Below are 17,308 nucleotides of genomic sequence, written 5' to 3'. Positions count from 1 at the left end.
CCACTGTGGTCCTTAATTGGCCCTATTCTTTCCCGAGTTATCCTTTACCCTTAATGCAAACAATTTAGGATTTTCCTTTATTTTACCTGCCAGTATCCTTTCATACCCACTTTTTGCTCTCTTAATTTCCTTTTTAGGTTCCCTCTTGCACATTCTATTCACCTCTAGAGCCTCCCTATAAGCCTCCCTCAGTGCCTGATGTCTGAAGACAGAGCTGCCACTGGGGGATTGCACAAGTGGCAGAATTGGCAGTATGCTGAGTTCGCGGACAGCTGTATGGCTGAGGAAGGTTATATTGATTAGAAACACAATAAAAATATTAAATTTCAGGCCTTGCGGGATCGGGAACCAATGTAAATACATCTGTGTTAAAAAAAAAATCTCAATCTGTTTCCAAGTTTTGTTCTCCACATTCTCCAATTCCTCACATACCTTCAATAGAATTAGGAAATGTTCTATATTTTACTTTTAAAGTATTCAAGCATGCAATGATAGCTTCATTAATATTATAGGAGCTATCAGTGATTCCCCTCAAAAGGATGGGTTTAATCAAACTTTAATCAAATTTTGTGCTTCATCTGATTTGCTGCTGTAGTCAATTACAGCTCGAGTCTGTGTTGCAGGTGCCTGAAGAGGCTGCAGGAATGTCATCAAGTGACTTTCCCTGGACAAAATCCAGTTGTTCGGAAGGGTGGAATTAAACCCATTAACATTGATGTAGCACAGCGCAGTTCAAACAAGAAGGTCAGTAGCTGAAAGCCATTTATCAGCGGGACTAGAATGGATACTTCTCCGTGAATTAGAATCAAGTTGAGGGATTTAGGCATCATCTCCTGAATGGCTTATGGTTATTCGTTGCATTTTTACTGTGTTTCTGTTGTGCTTAGAGAAGTCTGCGTTGTGAAGAATCAATAAAAGGCAGTAGATTTGGGTGTTGCTTAGCAACTGGGGCCTTGTAATATTATTATGTAAAGTGAAAACGCATGGGATTGCGGGTAGTCTTTTCAGGGATAGAAAGCTGGTTAGCAGACAAGAAGCAAACGGCAGGCAGTGACTAGTGGGGTACCACAGGGTTCAGTGCTAGGCTGTTCACATTATATATTAATGATTTGGAAAAGGAACTAAGTATATTATCTCCAAATTTGCAGATGATATAAACTTGGGTGGGAAGGTGAGCTGTGAGGAGGATGCAGAGATGCTTCAGTGGGATTTGGACAGGCTGAGTGAGTGGGCACATGCATGGCAGATGCAGTACAATGTGGATAAATGTGAGGTTATCCACTTTGGTAGCAAAAATAGGAAAGCAGATTATTATTTGAATGTGTGTAAATTGAGAGAGGCGGATACTCAGCGAGACCTTGGTGTCCTTGTGCATCAGTCATTGAAAGTAAGCGCGCAGGTACAGCAGGCAGTAAAGAAGGCAAATGGTATGTTGGCCTTCATAGCGAGAGGATTTGAGTATCAGAATAGAGATGTTTTACTGCAATTTTATAGGGCATTGGTGAGGCCACACCTGGAGTATTGTGTGCAGTTCTGGTGTCCTTATCTGAGGAAGGATGTTGTTGCTATGGAGGGAGAGCAGCAAAGGTTTACCAGACTGATTCTTGGGGTGGCGGGACTGTCATATGAGGAGAGACTAAATCGGTCAGGATTGTATTCATTGGAGTTTAGAAGAATGAGAGGGGATCTCATAGAAACTTATAAAATTCTAACAGGAATAGACAGGGTAGATTCAGAAAGAATGTTCCCGATGGTGGGGGAGTCCAGAACTAGGGGTCATAGTTTGAGGATAAGTGGGAAATGTCTTCACCCAGAGAGTGGTGAATCTGTGGAATTTGCTACCACAGAAAGTAGTTGACCCATGTACAATAAAATATACTTGGTAATCTGTGTGTAGTTGTTAAACAAAGGGGGGAGTAAAGGCACATTTTCTCATAGTCCAATTTTTTCATGTTTAGTAAATGTTTTTTTTTTCTTGTTGTTCAAGCTAACTAGTAGTCTTATGATTCTGTTCCTGCAAAGTTTTTTAAAAATAAATTTAGAGTACCCAATTAATTTTTTCCAATTAAGGGGCAATCTAGCGTGGCCAATCCACCTGCCCTGCACATCTTTGGGTTGTGAGGGCAAAACCCACACAAACACGCGGAGAATGTGCAAACTCCACACGGACAGTGACCCAGAGCCGGGATCGAACCTGGGACCTTGGCGCCGTGAGGCCGCAGTGCTAACCACTGAGTCACAGGGCTGCCCCCTGTTCCTGCAAAGTTACGGAAAGTTACAAAAAAGGTTACGGAAGTTTGAGCCAGGACTCCATTCTGGGATCTTCCCGTCTAGTTATAACATCAACTGGGTTCGTAACACTGGAGCAAAAGCCTGGAGCTCCCTCCCTAGTAGCACTGTGGGTGTACCTACACCACATGCGCTACACCGGTCGGTTCAAGGCAGCTCACCACCACCTTCTCAATGGCAATTAGGGATGGTCAATAAATGCTGGCCGGTGCCCATATCTCGAATTAATGAAAAAAAATGTCATGCCATCTTTGTATCTCCCTCCTGGTGCTTTCCAACTCTCCCATTCCTACCCCAACCTGTTACTATTCTGTATCTTTCTACTTCTCGTCATTATCCCAGGCTTGAATCTCCTGGATAAGCCTGAGGTTATAGTCCGTGCTTTTTCAACTATTCTAAAACTCTGTTCACCATCTCCTAACCCTCACCTAACCAAGATCCACTCTTTTCACCGGACCCTGCCGACGTGCACTGGAGTTTAGTCCTCCGATGCCTTCATTTTGAATTCCTATCTCTGTTTATATCCCATCATAATTTTTTTTTCTCCAGCTACCACCGCCACTTCACTTCCACACCCAGGAATTCTCCGTTCTTCCGACTGTTGACACCTGTGCTTTTCACTGCGTCAACTGTTTTGTTGGCTGCTGTGTTGTCAGCTGTCTCAGCCTGTAATCGCCTTCCTAAACACCTAGATCCGTCTGTGGCTCTCTCTTGCTTTATAGTCCTGTTTTTTTAACTATCCTCTTTGGCTCTCTGTCCCTCCATATCTGTTTACTCCTCTTTGAAGTGCCTTGGATCTTAGAGATGCTTTATAAACGTAACTTATTATTTTACTTGATCCATTGCTTTACTTGTGTTTTTGCCAGGTAACTATTGTTAGCAACCTCGAAGCGTTTGGCTTAGATCCTCGGAGCTTGGGAAATACCCTTCAGCAAAAAGCTCAAGCCAGTGTAACAATGCACCAGGTGCCTGGTACAAAGGACAAGGTGGCACTTCAGGTTCAAGGCAACCAGGTTAATCATATTGCCAAGCTGCTAACCGGCAAGTACTGTATTTTAACTTTAAGTAAAAATTCATGAGTCAAATAAAACCATTTGCTTAATTCCCAAGGCCATAGAATTTTGTGTAATCAATGCAGTCTTTTAGATGATATGGAATGAGCTTTATATTTGGAATATTTCTGTTCTTCATGAAGCATGATGAACTCTGACAATATAATGTAGATGTATTGTCACAGTAACCAAAGGTCTTTTTTAAGGACTAAATGTTTATTTGGTAAAGTAAGGACATTGACACTTGTTAAGTGAAGTTGTCTTTACATAAAACAGGGCAGTAATTATAAATTTGCCACTGAAGAAACCATGGATCTTAGAAGTGGACACTTGTGGTGGGGGGGACACAGTTTCGGTGAGGAGGGCAGGGATGGTTGGTGGGGGTGCGGCGGTGGTGGGGGGAGAGGCGGTGTTGTTTGGGGGGGGGGGGGGGGTGGCAAATACCAGCATTGGCCCCTTTGATTTTTATTTAAAGGGAGATATTCTGCTGGCAAAAGGGAGATTGCAGTAATTTCCTTGTGAAGTTCACTCCCATTTCTAACCTATAAATGCTATCCCTCCCAAAATTAATTACTGCACGTACCATTTGTTAAATTTAATATCAAATGTGGTATTTTAATTAAATATTGTACAATCATTCAGTTTCCAGTATGTTGACACCTTTGTCACGAGCCACGAGGAAAAGGTTTTAAGAATCATTTTGTTCAGTCTGACACTTGTTTTCTTTTTTTTTTAAATAATTTTTATTGAAAAATTTTGTATTTATATAACAACGAACCGCAATAAAATACCAACAATAACAATAATGATAACAGTCATAAACATTCGCCCATCCTTAATGAACAACAAAACATATTAACAACAACTTAAGTTAACACAATATTAAGTTAAATAACCATAGGAAAAAAAAAATAGGAACAGTAAAGAACACCCTCCATCCCCCCCCCCCCCCCCCCCCCCGCCCCCGGGTTGCTGCTGCTATTGACCAAGATACCTATCTTTGAGCCAGAAAGTCCAGAAAAGGCTGCCACCGTTTATAGAACCCTTGTACTGATCCTCTCAGGGCAATTTTGACCCTCTCCAATTTTATAAATCCCGCCATGTCACTGATCCAGGTCTCCACACTTGGGGGCCTCGCATCTTTCCACTGCAGCAAGATCCTCCGCCGGGCTACTAGGGACGCAAAGGCCAGAACACCGGCCTCCTGCACTCCCGGCTCCGCCACAACTCCAAAAATCGTGAGTCCCCAACCTGGTTTGACCCTGGATCCAACCACCCTCGACACCATCCCCGCCAACCCCTTCCAGAATTCTTCCAGTGCCGGGCATGCCCAGAACATATGGGCGTGGTTCGCTGGACTCCCCGAACACCTGGTGCACCTGTCCTCACCCCCAAAGAACCTACTCATCCGAGTCACAGACATATGGGCCCGGTGCAGCACCTTAAATTGGATGAGACTAAGCCTCGCACAGGAAGAGGAAGAGTTGACTCTCTCCAAGGCATCCGCCCAAGTTCCATCCTCTATCTGCTCCCCTAGTTCCCCCTCCCATTTAGCCTTCAGCTCCTCCACTGACGACTCCTCCACCTCCTGCATTACCTTATAAATGTCAGACACCTTCCCCTCTCCGACCCACACCCCCGAAAGCACTCTGTCCATCGCCCCCCCGCGTGGGCAACAAAGGAAATTCCTCCACCTGTCGCCTAGTAAACGCCTTTACCTGCAAGTATCTGAACATGTTCCCTTGGGGGAGCCCAAATTTATCTTCCAGTTCCCCCAGGCCCGCAAACCTCCCGCTAATAAACAGGTCCCTCAATTTACTGATGCCCACCCTTTGCCACCCCCATCAGTGTTCCCCGGGATGAACCAATGATTTCCACCTAATGGAGCCTCCATCGAGCCCCTTGTTTCCCCCGATGCCGTCTCCACTGTCCCCAGATTCTTAGGGTCGCCGCCACCACCGGGCTCGCGGTATACCTCTTAGGGGAGAGCGGCAACGGCGCCGTTACCAGGGCACCCAGGCTCATACCTCTACAAGACGCCATCTCCATTCTTTTCCACGCCACCCCCCCCGCGCATCACCCATTTACGCACCATTGACACATTGGCCGCCCAATAGTACCCCAAAAGGTTGGGCAGCGCCAGCCCGCCTCCATTCCTCCCTTGCTCCAAGAAAACCCTTTTCAATCTCGGAGTCCCATGTGCCCACACGAAGCTCAGAATACTGCTAGTCACCCTCCTAAAGAAGGCCCTGGGGATGAAGATGGGCAGGCACTGAAAGAGGAACAAGAACCTCGGAAGCACCGTCATTTTGATGGACTGCACCCTCCCCGCCAACGACAATGGCAGCATGTCCCACCTCTTGAATTCCTCCCCCATCTGATCCACAAACCTGGTGAAATTATGCTTGTGAAGAGTCCCCCAGTCCCTGGCCACCTGCACCCCAGGTACCTAAAACTCTCCCCTGCCCTCCTAAGCAGGAGCCTACCAATTCCCTCCTCCTGGTCCCCAGGGTGCACCACAAACACCTCACTCTTGCCTAGATTTAGTTTATAGCCTGAAAAGGCCCCAAACTCAGCTAGCAGCTCCATCACCCCCGGCATCCCTCCCACCGGGTCCGCCACATACAGTAGCAGGTCATCGGCATACAACGACACCCTATGTTCCTCCCCACCCCGCACCAAACCCCTCCACCTCCCTGAATCCCTCAACGCCACCGCCAACGGCTCGATTGCCAATGCAAACAACAAGGGGGGCAGGGGGCAACCCTGCCTGGTCCCTCGGTAAAGCCGGAAGTACTCCGACCTCCTCCCATTCATGGCCACACACGCCATCGAGGCCTCATATAGCAGCTCACCCATCTAATAAACCCTTCACCAAATCCAAACCTCCCCAACACCTCCCATAAGTACCCCCACTCCACTCTATCGAAGGCCTTCTCCGCATCCAGTGCCACCACTATCTCTGCCTCCCCCTCAATCGCCGGCATCATGATGACATTCAACAATCTCTGCACATTCGTGTTCAGCTGCCTTCCCTTAACAAAACCTGTCTGGTCCTCGAGTACAACCCCTGGCACACAGTCCTCTATCCTGGTGGCCAGGATCTTTGCCAGCACCTTGGCATCCACATTAAGGAGAGATATGGGCCTGTATGAACCACACTGTTGGGGGTCCTTGTCCCTCTTTAAGATGAAAGAAATCAGCGCCCGCAACATCGTCGGGGGCAAAGTCCCCCCTTCCCACGCCTGATTAAGTGACCGCACCAGCAAGGGGCCCACTAGGTCCACAAACTTTTTATAAAACTCCACCGGGAACCCATCCGGCCCCGGCGCCTTCCCTGACTGCATCTGCCCGATCCCCTTAACCAGCTCCTCCAGCTCAATCGGCGCCCTCAACCCCTCCACCTGCTCCTCCTGCACCTTCGGGAAAGATAGCCCTTCGAGGAACCTCTCCATTCCCATCCTCTCCACCGTTGGCTCCGACCGGTACAGTTCCCCGTAAAAGTCCTTGAAGACCTCATTCACCTCTACCCCCTTCCGCACCACATTCCCACTCTTGTCTCTCACTCCAGCAATTTCCTTAGCCGCATCCTGCTTGCGGAGCTGATGAGCCAGCATCCTACTCGCCTTTTCACCATGTTCATACACTGCCTTGTGCCTTCCTCCACTGTGCCTCCGCCTTTCTAGTGGTCAGCAAATCAAATTTAGCCTGTAGGCTGCGCCTCTCCCCCAACAATCCCTCCTCTGGTGCCTCTGCATACCTCCTGTCTACCTCCAGCAGCTTTCCCACCAGTCTATCCCTCTCACTCCTCTCGCTCCTCTCCCTGTGTGCCCGGATGGATATCAGCTCCCCACGAATCACTGCCTTCAGGGCTTCCCAGACCATCCCCACCTGGACCTCCCCCGTATCATTCACCTCGAGGTACCCCTCAATACTTGCCCGGACCCTCCTGCACACCTCCTCCTCCGTCAACAACCCCACATCCAACCGCCACAACGGGCGCTGGTCTCGCACCTCCCCCATCTCCAACTCCATCCAATGCAGAGCGTGGTCGGAGATTGCAATGGCCGAGTATTCGGCCTCCTCCACTCTCAGAATCAGTCCCCTACTCACCACGAAGAAGTCTATCTGAGAATAAACCCTATGTACATGGGAGAAGAAAGAGTACTCCCGTGCCCTCGGCCTCACAAACCTCCATGGGTCCACCCCTCTCATCTAGTCCATAAACCCCCTCAGTACCTTGGCCGCCGCATGCCTCCTACCCGTCCTTGAACTGGACCGATCCAGTGAAGGATCCAACACCTTATTGAAGCCCCCCCCCCCCCCCCCCCCCCCCGTAATCAGACCTCCCGCCTCTAGATCCGGGACACGTCCCAGCATACGCCTCATAAAGCCCGCATCATCCCAATTTGGGGCATACACACCAGCAAGTACCACCTTCTCTCCTTGTAGCCTGCCCCTAACCATAACATACCTACCCCCCTTATCCGCCACCACCTCAGATGCCTCAAACGACACATTTTTCCCCATCAGAATCGCCACTCCCCGATTCTTCACATCCAACCCGGAGTGGAAAACCTGCCTCACCCACCCCTTCCTCAGACGGACCTGGTCCGCCACCTTCAGGTGGGTCTCCTGAAGCATTGCCACATCTGCCTTTAGCCCCCTCAGATGAGCAAGTACCCTAGACCGCTTCACCGGCCCAGTCAGTCCTCTCGCATTCCAGGTGACCAACCGGATCAGAGGGCGTCCCGCCCCCCTCCCCCGTCGACTAGCCATAGCCCGTCGACTGCCCGCCCCAGGCCAGCACCCCCCCGCCCGACCCAGTCCCCACGGCGACAACACCTCACCTCTGTCCCCCCGGCCCCCACCAGCTCCTTCCTGACCCTACCAGCAGCAACCCGGTATTCCCCTTTCCCCCCCCTCCCTCCCCAGGCAAGGAACCCTCCTAGCCGCGAACCGTCCTCCATTGTACTTCCGTGGGTCAGCTAACTTCTGCTGATCCCGGAAACTCCCGCCAATAACCCGACCCCTCCCAAAGTGGGATCATCCCCCAATCTATCCCTCCTCCAGGCACCGCTCCAGCGCGGGGAGGAACCATTTAAGGCCCCCCCCCGTCATCATCTCCACCCCCCAGCCCCGCAACGCGGGAAACCAGACCACACCACACCTTTCTGACGCAGCTCCCAAATACCAGCCCCACTCCATACTCCAACCCTATACAGAATACAACAAACCCCCCCAACCCCTCCCGCAAAATACAAAACTCTAAACAATGCCCCCCAACAAAAAACAGAACAACACCCCAATAAATAACCATATCAAAATTACAAAAGTACAGAATAAACACAGCAACAGCAGAAACCAGCAATAAAGCATTACAACCGACCCTGCAACCCCCAACCCCTAGTTCGAGTCCAGCTTCTCCGTCCGCACGAAGGCCCACGCCTCCTCCGGGGAATCAAAATAATAATGCCGCTCCAAATAAGTTACCCACAGGCGGCCGGGCTGCAACATTCCAAACTTTATTTTCTTCTTATAGGGCACCTCCTTCGTCCGATTAAACCCGGACCGCCGCTTAGCCACCTCCGCACTCCAATCCTGGTAGATCCGTACTACCCCATTCTCCCAGTTGCTGCTCTTCACCTTCTTGGCCCAGCGCAGCACACACTCCCGATCACTGAACCGGTGGAACCTCACCAGCACCGCACACGGGGGTTCATTCTCCTTCGGCCTCCTAGCCAGTACTCTGTGGGCTCCCTCCAGCTCCAAGGGCAGATGGAAAGATCCTGCCCCCACCAGCGAGTTCAGCATCGTGGCCACGTAGGTTGTCAGATCTGACCCCTCCAGCCCCTCCGCAAGGCTCAAGATCCTCAGATTCTTTCGCCTCAGGCGGTGATCAAGCTCCTCGAAGCGGTCCTGCCACTTCTTGTGGAGTGCTTCGTGCCCCTCCACCTTACTCACGAGGACCACGGCCTCCTCCTCTCGTTCAGTGGCCTGCGCCTGCAACGCCTGGATGGCAGCACCCTGGGTCGTCTGAATCTCCGAGAGCTTTTTATTTGTTTCCTGCAGAGAGCTCAGCACCTCGGCCTTGAAATCTGCAAAACAGCGCAGGAGAGCAGCTTGTTGCTCCAGGGCCCACTGCTTCCACTCCTCTGGTGTTCCGCCGGCCGCCATCTTGGAATCCTTCCCCCGTTTTTTCTGGGGAGCTGCTGCTGTTTTTTCCCCCTTTCTACTCCAAGTTCAAGTCATGGACTGCGGGGAAAGTCGATCAGCACACCTTCTCCCACTGGGAGACATCAAAAAAAATTCAGTTTTGGGCTCTAAAAAGAGCCGAAAAGTCCGTTTGAATCGGGAGCTCCAAAATGTGCGGCTTCCTACGTCATCGCCGCCACCGGAAGTCCTCTGACACTTGTTTTCTGATTGTATTGCAGAAGAGTACAGGATCCCTGCAAAGTATATTGCTGGCTTAGACAAAGCACCCAAAACTGGCAAGAAGAAGCGATGACATGGTAATAATTATAGCCAGGGATCCGGCTACAGCAATAAAATCACTGCCGATACCTGTTCTTGTCAACTTGTTATTTGATTTGTGGTATCAAACTTTCTACTAAAAATATATTAGACATCAGGTTGCTATGCATTTTTGTATTAAATGATTCCTTTTGAAGAACCTACTGTTGCAGTTGACCCTAACTGAACATAACGTGTGAACTTTGTGAGTAGGTGAAAAGATCACAGGAAGTAATTAGCATTAGCTGCTGAAAAACTGCCTTACATGAGGGATCCTGAAGCTTCGTTACAAACGAGTTTATCTGCATCGTCCCAGTCCCTACATAGCAGGTTCCTCCACATAAAACATTAGAACCATTTCAATGTTACAAGATGCTGTAAAAATGTAAGTAGTTTTGTAATAGAAATTGCAAGAACTGAACAATTCCGAATGATGTGGTTGTGTAATGTGGCCGAATATTTGAAAGGTGGGGATATTTAGGATGATTCGATGTTGATGCAGGTGTAAAATGCGGGTGGATAACATACAAAAGTAAATTGAAAAATGTTCTAGTTGTTTGAGCTCTCTGAAGGCAAAGTTTGAAATCGCCAAATGTCTTTCCCCAAACCCATCTACCCTTTAACATGAAATAATCCCTGACCAAGCTAATTCACAGTATCATTCATATCATACAGTAACATTTTCTGCAAATAACAATACAGTAACTAAAAACAGTATTGGGAGGCACAGTGGTTAGCACTGTTGCTTGACAGCGGCAGGGACCCGGGTTTGATTCCCGGCTTGGCTCACTGCCTGTGCGGAATCTGCACGTTCTCCCCGTGTGCGCGGGTTTCCTCCGGTTTCCTCCCACAAATCCCGAAAGACGATCAGTGTTAATGTAAGTATAGTCTAGTCCAGGGCAACAAATGCAAGAACGATGGTTTCTGCAGCAGATAAACGGAGACAGGCGATGTTACAGAGGTGGAAATAGGCAGCCTAAGTGAAGGCACAGTATTGAAATAGGGAACTCATCGCAGGATCAAATGTGGCAATAGGTGCAAACAGACGAGCTTAATCCTGGACTGTTGCCAGGGATCGGCATGGAGTCAGGAGCTAGTGGATGGAGTTCGGAGCAACAAAAAAGAACATGACTTTATATTAAATTGTGAGAGTAAGGGACACAGGTTACAATCAACAAAATGAAAGTTTAGGAGATTGGGAGGTTTATCTTGACTAAACAGCAATCGATGCATGGAGTGACCCATTAGACTAAATAGTTAGAGGCGGAAACACGAGTCATTTAAGAAACTTGCAATGGGAGCGCTGTTGTTTATTTATATACTCAGATGGGCCAACTGGCCTTCTTCGTCCATTATTATCTTGGGAAATGGAGAGCTTTTGTCATGTTAGGATTGCCTATGGATTAGATTCTAATGGTTCTGGAAATACCTGTGCTCACGTTTCTATTACATTCAAATCCATCTCGATTGGTATTAAGTTGATGCTTATTGCATGAGTCTGATGCCTTGGATAAATTTTATTTTAATAACTATGCCTCGCAAAGGGAGTAATTGATGCTGAAGTGACATTAAATTGGATACATCAGTCCTTTATTTCAAACACAAGTGGGTATTACTACATTGCCATATTTGAGCTGTAATTTACAGTCAGATAGAATGTTATTATCCTGTTCCTCTTCTGGGAGCTGTTCCCTCCAGGGCAACATCTGGATCATCACAGCTGGAACTGCTTCACCTGTCAGAGAGGTTTCTTTTTACAGTGCAGAAGGAGGCCATTCGGCCCATCGAGTCTGCACCGGCTCTTGGAAAGAGCACCCTACCCAAGGTTAACACCTCCCCCTATCCCCATAACCCAGTAACCCCACCCAACACTAAGGGCAATTTTGGACACTAAGGGCAATTTTGGACACTAAGGGCAATTTAGCATGGCCAATCCACCTAACCTGCACATCTTTGGTATGTGGGAGGAAACCGGAGCACCCGGAGGAAACCCACGCACACACAGGGAGGTTGTGCAGACTCCGCACAGACAGTGACCCAAGCCGGAATCGAACCTGGGACCCTGGAGCTGTTAAGCGATTGTGCTATCCACAATGCTACCGTGCTGCCCCATCGTATTCCGGAAAATCACAACTTTCAGTGAAACATTGGTTTTCATTCGAATCAATGTTAAAACTGGGACAAAAACTGTAACTAACTCTAGAACTTCCTTATCAGACAAAAAACAAACACACATTAAAACATTTTACCCTCTAACTTGAAATGTTTTACATTACTGAATTCCTACATTGGTAAATGAAATAACTTTTAAACTAGCTTCTGATTCTGCTCCCTGAACCTCCAAATAGCTGCTGATCTAACCCTGCACCGTTCCCCCCCAACCTTTGAGTCCCGGCCCCTCCCCCTCCCCAATCGGATCTGATCTGAAGTCTAGCTCCAATGTTTTGAAATTGTGAGTCTCAATGCTGCCGAAGTGCTGAGCAGGGACTACTGCTGGCTGGAAGAGAAACCCTGCCACCTGAAGAGTGCCCCCCCCCCCCCCCCCCCCCCCCCAGCAGCCACTCCATGCTTGAATGAGAGTTAATGAGTGCTAATTAGCTGCAGGCTGCTCGCACATAAGGAAGTCCTGCCTGAAGAGAGCTGCTGGACGATCTGATTTGTCAGCAGTTGTCCAGCTGCTGCAGCGACCTCGGCGCCGTGAAGCAGCAGGGCTAACCCATTGTGCCATCGTGCTGCCCTATCTCTTGATGTATTAGCAGTTGGGTTTTAGAAGACTACAGAAGAGCATCTTTCTCAGCTTTGCTAGAAGAAAAACCATACCATGGAGTAATGGTTAAGAAAGCAAGTGCAGAGATCTGAAGAGCAGCTAGTTAAGTAAAATAGAGAAATGAAGAGAAGTTTCCAAGAAGTCCAAGTTTAAAGGTAATAGAAGACAGCACTGTTCAATAAAGGCAAAGCAAGTTGAGAAGAGGGCGGAGACGCCAGAAAGATGTCTGAAGTGATTTTCATGTTTGTGAGTTGAAATAACTATGGAAATCGGTGGCTGGATCTCAGAGTTTGTGTAAAAGCAGTTACATACAGCAAAGGAAACTTAAAAAGGGGTGGTGTAAAATGACTGGATTTGTTGTTAAAAATGGAGCAGAAACTTGGGTTAAAACAGTCATTTGTAAAACCTGGACTGGGTTTCAGAATGCAAACCGCTAAGGGAAAGCATTGTTATGAGAGAAGATTTTAAAGCATGTTTTTGGAGGTGGAGTTTGGAAACTCATGTGATCATCCAGGGGGATTCTGAGGAGAAATTCACAGAAACTAACTTGGGTTCCTTGGGAGCGGAATGTGTGTTGACCAGTCATCTTGTCAGCTCAAAGGGACTTCTTGCGTTAATGGGACCATTGTAACTAAAGATATACTCTGTATTCCACGTTAATCTTTAAATATGTGTGTATTTGTTAACTTAGGGGGGGTAAGTAAAGGAGTATTGTATAATCATCCAATTTTTTAACGTTCTAAACAAGAAATCTTGTTGTTTAAGCTAATTAAAGGTCCTGTGTCTCTGTTCCACCATGTTTAATAAAAAAAGGAAGTTATGTTTTGAGCCAGGGTTTCATTCTGGAACCTTTCCATCCAGTTATAACATCAACTAAGATTGTGACAGGATTGTAACAGAACAATTTCTGTTCCTTCATCATTTAAACATGATGCTAATTTATAGTTATACATTTGCCGTGACTATCTCTGCACTACATGTTTAAGTCAACACATCAAGACATTAAACAATTACGTGTATTATTAAAAAGCACAAAATTATTCAATGTGATGGATGTATTCCTATTTTTACAGACCGATTTCCCCGGCACTCATGATCCCTGAGGTTTGTATTTTTGTCTCACTGCCTGACTGTCCTGGTTCAGCTTCACGAGCTGCTGTTTGGAACCTTTATTGGAGCCAGAGTAACTTGGAGACTTGCACAGTGCAGGAATTGGCTACTTGTATTCTGAATAGCCTCTGCCTACAGCAGAATGTAGACGTGGATCTTTATTACTTTGTTACCCTCAAGTGTAATTTTGGTTGGGGTCTGGCAGAAACACTAAATAGTTCATAAGTGAAGATAATAACACAAGTGCTTATCGATATTTACCTATTAAGCTGATTTTGTCACGCTTCATTGATTGGTCACCCATTCTGGACCATCTTTGCCCATCGTGAACCCGCATGTTGATCTTAGAGCACATCACGGCGGTAATGACATTCTCTACAGAGCCTCTTCATTAAGTGTCCAGGGTAGGTCTCACTTCTTATGGGGACCCCCTTGTTACATCCGTATTGATTCCAGAGGTTTTCCGTTAATATTTCAATAATAGGGGCAGGATCATCCTTCCCAGTTTAGTATTACAGGGTTTCCTGATCTGCTTCCTGCTCCATATCTCCTTCCTTACCTAATTTCAGTTTAGTTGTGGTCGGAGATTGACAGCTTGTTGGATCTCATTAAAGGCTTCTTGGCCTGTTGGAAAAGCATGCAGGGATACATTGCCTTTCCAAGAGTTACAGCATCTATGTGAGAACATAGGAATAAGCCTACTATTCACATTCTAGACTATGTTTTATGGGAGGGATTTATCAACCCAGGAAGGAGGGAAAACCTGTGCTAAATTAGATTTACCTTTTTTTAAAGTGAGCTTTAAATATGGAAATACTCATTGTTCAGAGCATGAATTCAACATTTGTGAGATGATACTAAGATTGGAAGTGTGGTCAACTGTGATGAGGATAGTCTTGAACTTAAAAGGGACATAGACACGTTGGTAGACAAGTGGCAGGTGAAGTTGAACACAGAGAAGTGTGAGGTGATTCATTTTGACAGGAAGAATATGGAGAGACAATTGTGATGAATGCAAAGACAATTGTCATATATTTTTCAGTCATGTTTTTAAAACCTGGATTAAGATTCATATAGACAGTATGACTGCTAGAGCTGAGATTAGGACATCGTAAAATCATTTAAAAATGGCTCTCCAAATGGAAAAGTTGTAATTTATTTAATAATTCTCCAGAAATTACATTTCTACATCAAACACGTTCTAACTTTTGTTTATAACTGGCAAACCATGTACACACAAACAAAGCAATGAATTCAACTAGTCTGTTAAATGAAACAAGCAACATGTCAGTAATACACTATTATTCACGCTACTCCTGTGACAACATCCAATAACATCAAATAAATTTCAATTATGAAGTATTGTGTTGCTCGATTAACACATTGGGGGTAATCAGCTAACCCGGCAGGTGGGAAATCCACTGGATAAGGTGGAACAGGGATTTTACACCCAGCCCATTATTGCTCATTTACATCAATGGTAAAGTAAATTCACACGGGATCTAAAACCAACATTGCATCAATCCCCCATCAGTTTCTTAACTGGTGGGGTAGGTTAAAATTGTCCCCATTGTGCAAGTTCACAAAATCCCTTAAATGTCCTGGGCAGTCTGACAAATCAAATGCACAGATCACCCGTACCTTGTGGTATACAAAATCTATCAATAATCTTACATTAATAATAATAACAGCTTATTGTCACAAGTAGGCTTCAATGAAGTTACTGTGAAAAGCCCCGAGTCGCCACATTCTGGTGCCTGTTCAGGGAGGCTGGTACAGGGATTGAACCCGCGCTGCTGGCCTCGTTCTGCATTACAAGCCAGCTGTTTAGCCCACTGTGCTAAACCAGCCCCTAGCTTATACATTGACCACTCTCAGTTGAAGTTAATTTAGTAAGAAGTCTTACAACACCAGGTTAAAGTCCAACAGGTTTGTTTCAAACACGAGCTTTCGGAGCACGGCTCCTTCTTCAGGTGAATGGAAAGGCTTGTTCCAGAAATGTTTATATAGACACAGTCAGAGATGCCCCGGAATGCGAGCACCTGCAGGCAATCAAATCATCAAAGATGCAGAGAGAGAGGTAACTCCAGGTTAAAGAGGTGTGAATTGTCCCAAGCCAGTTAAGTCGGTAGGCCTCTGCAAGTCCAGGCTTGTTGGTGGGGGCCGAATGTACCAGATACATCGATGACATTTTTTTCCTTTGGACCCACGGCGAGACATCACTGAAACGACTACACGATGACATCAATAAGTTCCATCCCACCATCAAACTCACCATGGACTATTCTCCAAATTCAGTTCCATTCTTGGACACACTCGTCTCCATCAAGGACGGTCACCTCAGCACCTCGCTTTACCGCAAGCCCACAGATAATCTCACGATGCTCCACTTCTCCAGCTTTCACCCGAAACACATTAAAGAAGCCATCCCCTATGGACAAGCCCTCCGTATACACAGGATCTGCTCAGACAAGGAGGAGCGCAACAGACACCTACAGATGCTGAAAGATGCCCTCGTACGAACGGGATATGGCGCTCGACTCATTGATCGACAGTTCCACCGCGCCACAGCAAAAAACCGCACCGACCTCCTCAGAAGACAAACACGGGACACCACTGACAGAGTACCCTTCGTCGTCCAGTACTTTCCTGGGGCGGAGAAACTACGACATCTTCTTCGCAGCCTCCAACACATCATCAGCGAGGATGGACATCTTGCCAAGGTCATCCCCACACCCCCACTACTGGCCTTCAAACAACCGCGCAACCTCAAACAAACCATTGTTTGCAGCAAATTACCCAGCCTTCAGAACAGCAACCACAACACCACAAAACCCTGCCAGGGTAATCTCTGCAAGACATGCCAGATCATCGACATGGACACCACCATTACACGTGGAAACACCACCCACCAGGTACGCGGCGCATACTCGTGCGACTCGACCAATGTAGTCTACCTCATACGCTGCAGGAAAGGATGTCCCGAAGCGTGGTACATTGGCGAGACCATGCAGACACTGCGACAACGAATAAACGGGCATCGTGCGACTATCAACAGGCAGGACTGTTCCCTTCCAGTTGGGGAACACTTCAGCAGTCAAAGACATTCAGCCTCTGATCTCCGGGTCAGCATTCTACAAGGAGGCCTTCAGGAGACGCGACAACGCAAAATTGCTGAGCAAAAACTTATAGCTAAGTTCCGCACGCATGAATGCGGACTCAACCGGGATCTGGGATTCATGTCGCATTACATTCGGCCCCCACCAACAAGCCTGGACTTGCAGAGGCCTACCGACTGAACTGGCTTGGGACAATTCACACCTCTTTAACCTGGAGTTACCTCTCTCTCTGCATCTTTGATGATTTGATTGCCTGCAGGTGCTCGCATTCCGGGGCATCTCTGACTGTGTCTATATAAACATTCCTGGAACAAGCCTTTCCATTCACCTGAAGAAGGAGCCGTGCTCCGAAAGCTCGTGTTTGAAACAAACCTGTTGGACTTTAACCTGGTGTTGTAAAACTTCTTACTGTGCTCACCCCAGTCCAACGCCGGCATCTCCACATCGAAGTTAATTTA

The 17,308-nt window shown here is 47.2% G+C and overlaps 1 protein-coding gene across 2 annotated transcripts in view; it reads left to right on the top strand.

Annotated features, from left to right (window-relative positions):
- eif2d (eukaryotic translation initiation factor 2D) overlaps window positions 1-10,014 on the top strand; it is a 32,036-nt gene extending 22,022 nt beyond the window's left edge. Inside the window, exons 10-12 of one of the 2 annotated variants that reach the window (XM_038820351.1) lie at window positions 624-744; window positions 3,156-3,330; window positions 9,776-10,014. In XM_038820351.1, coding sequence (XP_038676279.1) covers window positions 624-744; window positions 3,156-3,330; window positions 9,776-9,849 — 370 coding nt within the window. In that variant the 3' untranslated portion in view covers window positions 9,850-10,014. Of the gene's footprint in view, window positions 1-623; window positions 745-3,155; window positions 3,331-9,775 lie in introns of those variants that run through there. The other variant, XM_038820352.1, reaches the window with a different exon arrangement.
- Window positions 10,015-17,308: the final 7,294 nt, after the last annotated feature.

The sequence above is a fragment of the Scyliorhinus canicula genome, chromosome 15 (genome assembly GCF_902713615.1).
Source record: "Scyliorhinus canicula chromosome 15, sScyCan1.1, whole genome shotgun sequence".
NCBI lineage: Eukaryota > Metazoa > Chordata > Chondrichthyes > Carcharhiniformes > Scyliorhinidae > Scyliorhinus > Scyliorhinus canicula.
Note: the sequence above shows the minus strand (reverse complement) of the source record. Positions and strands in the feature narration are given on the sequence as shown.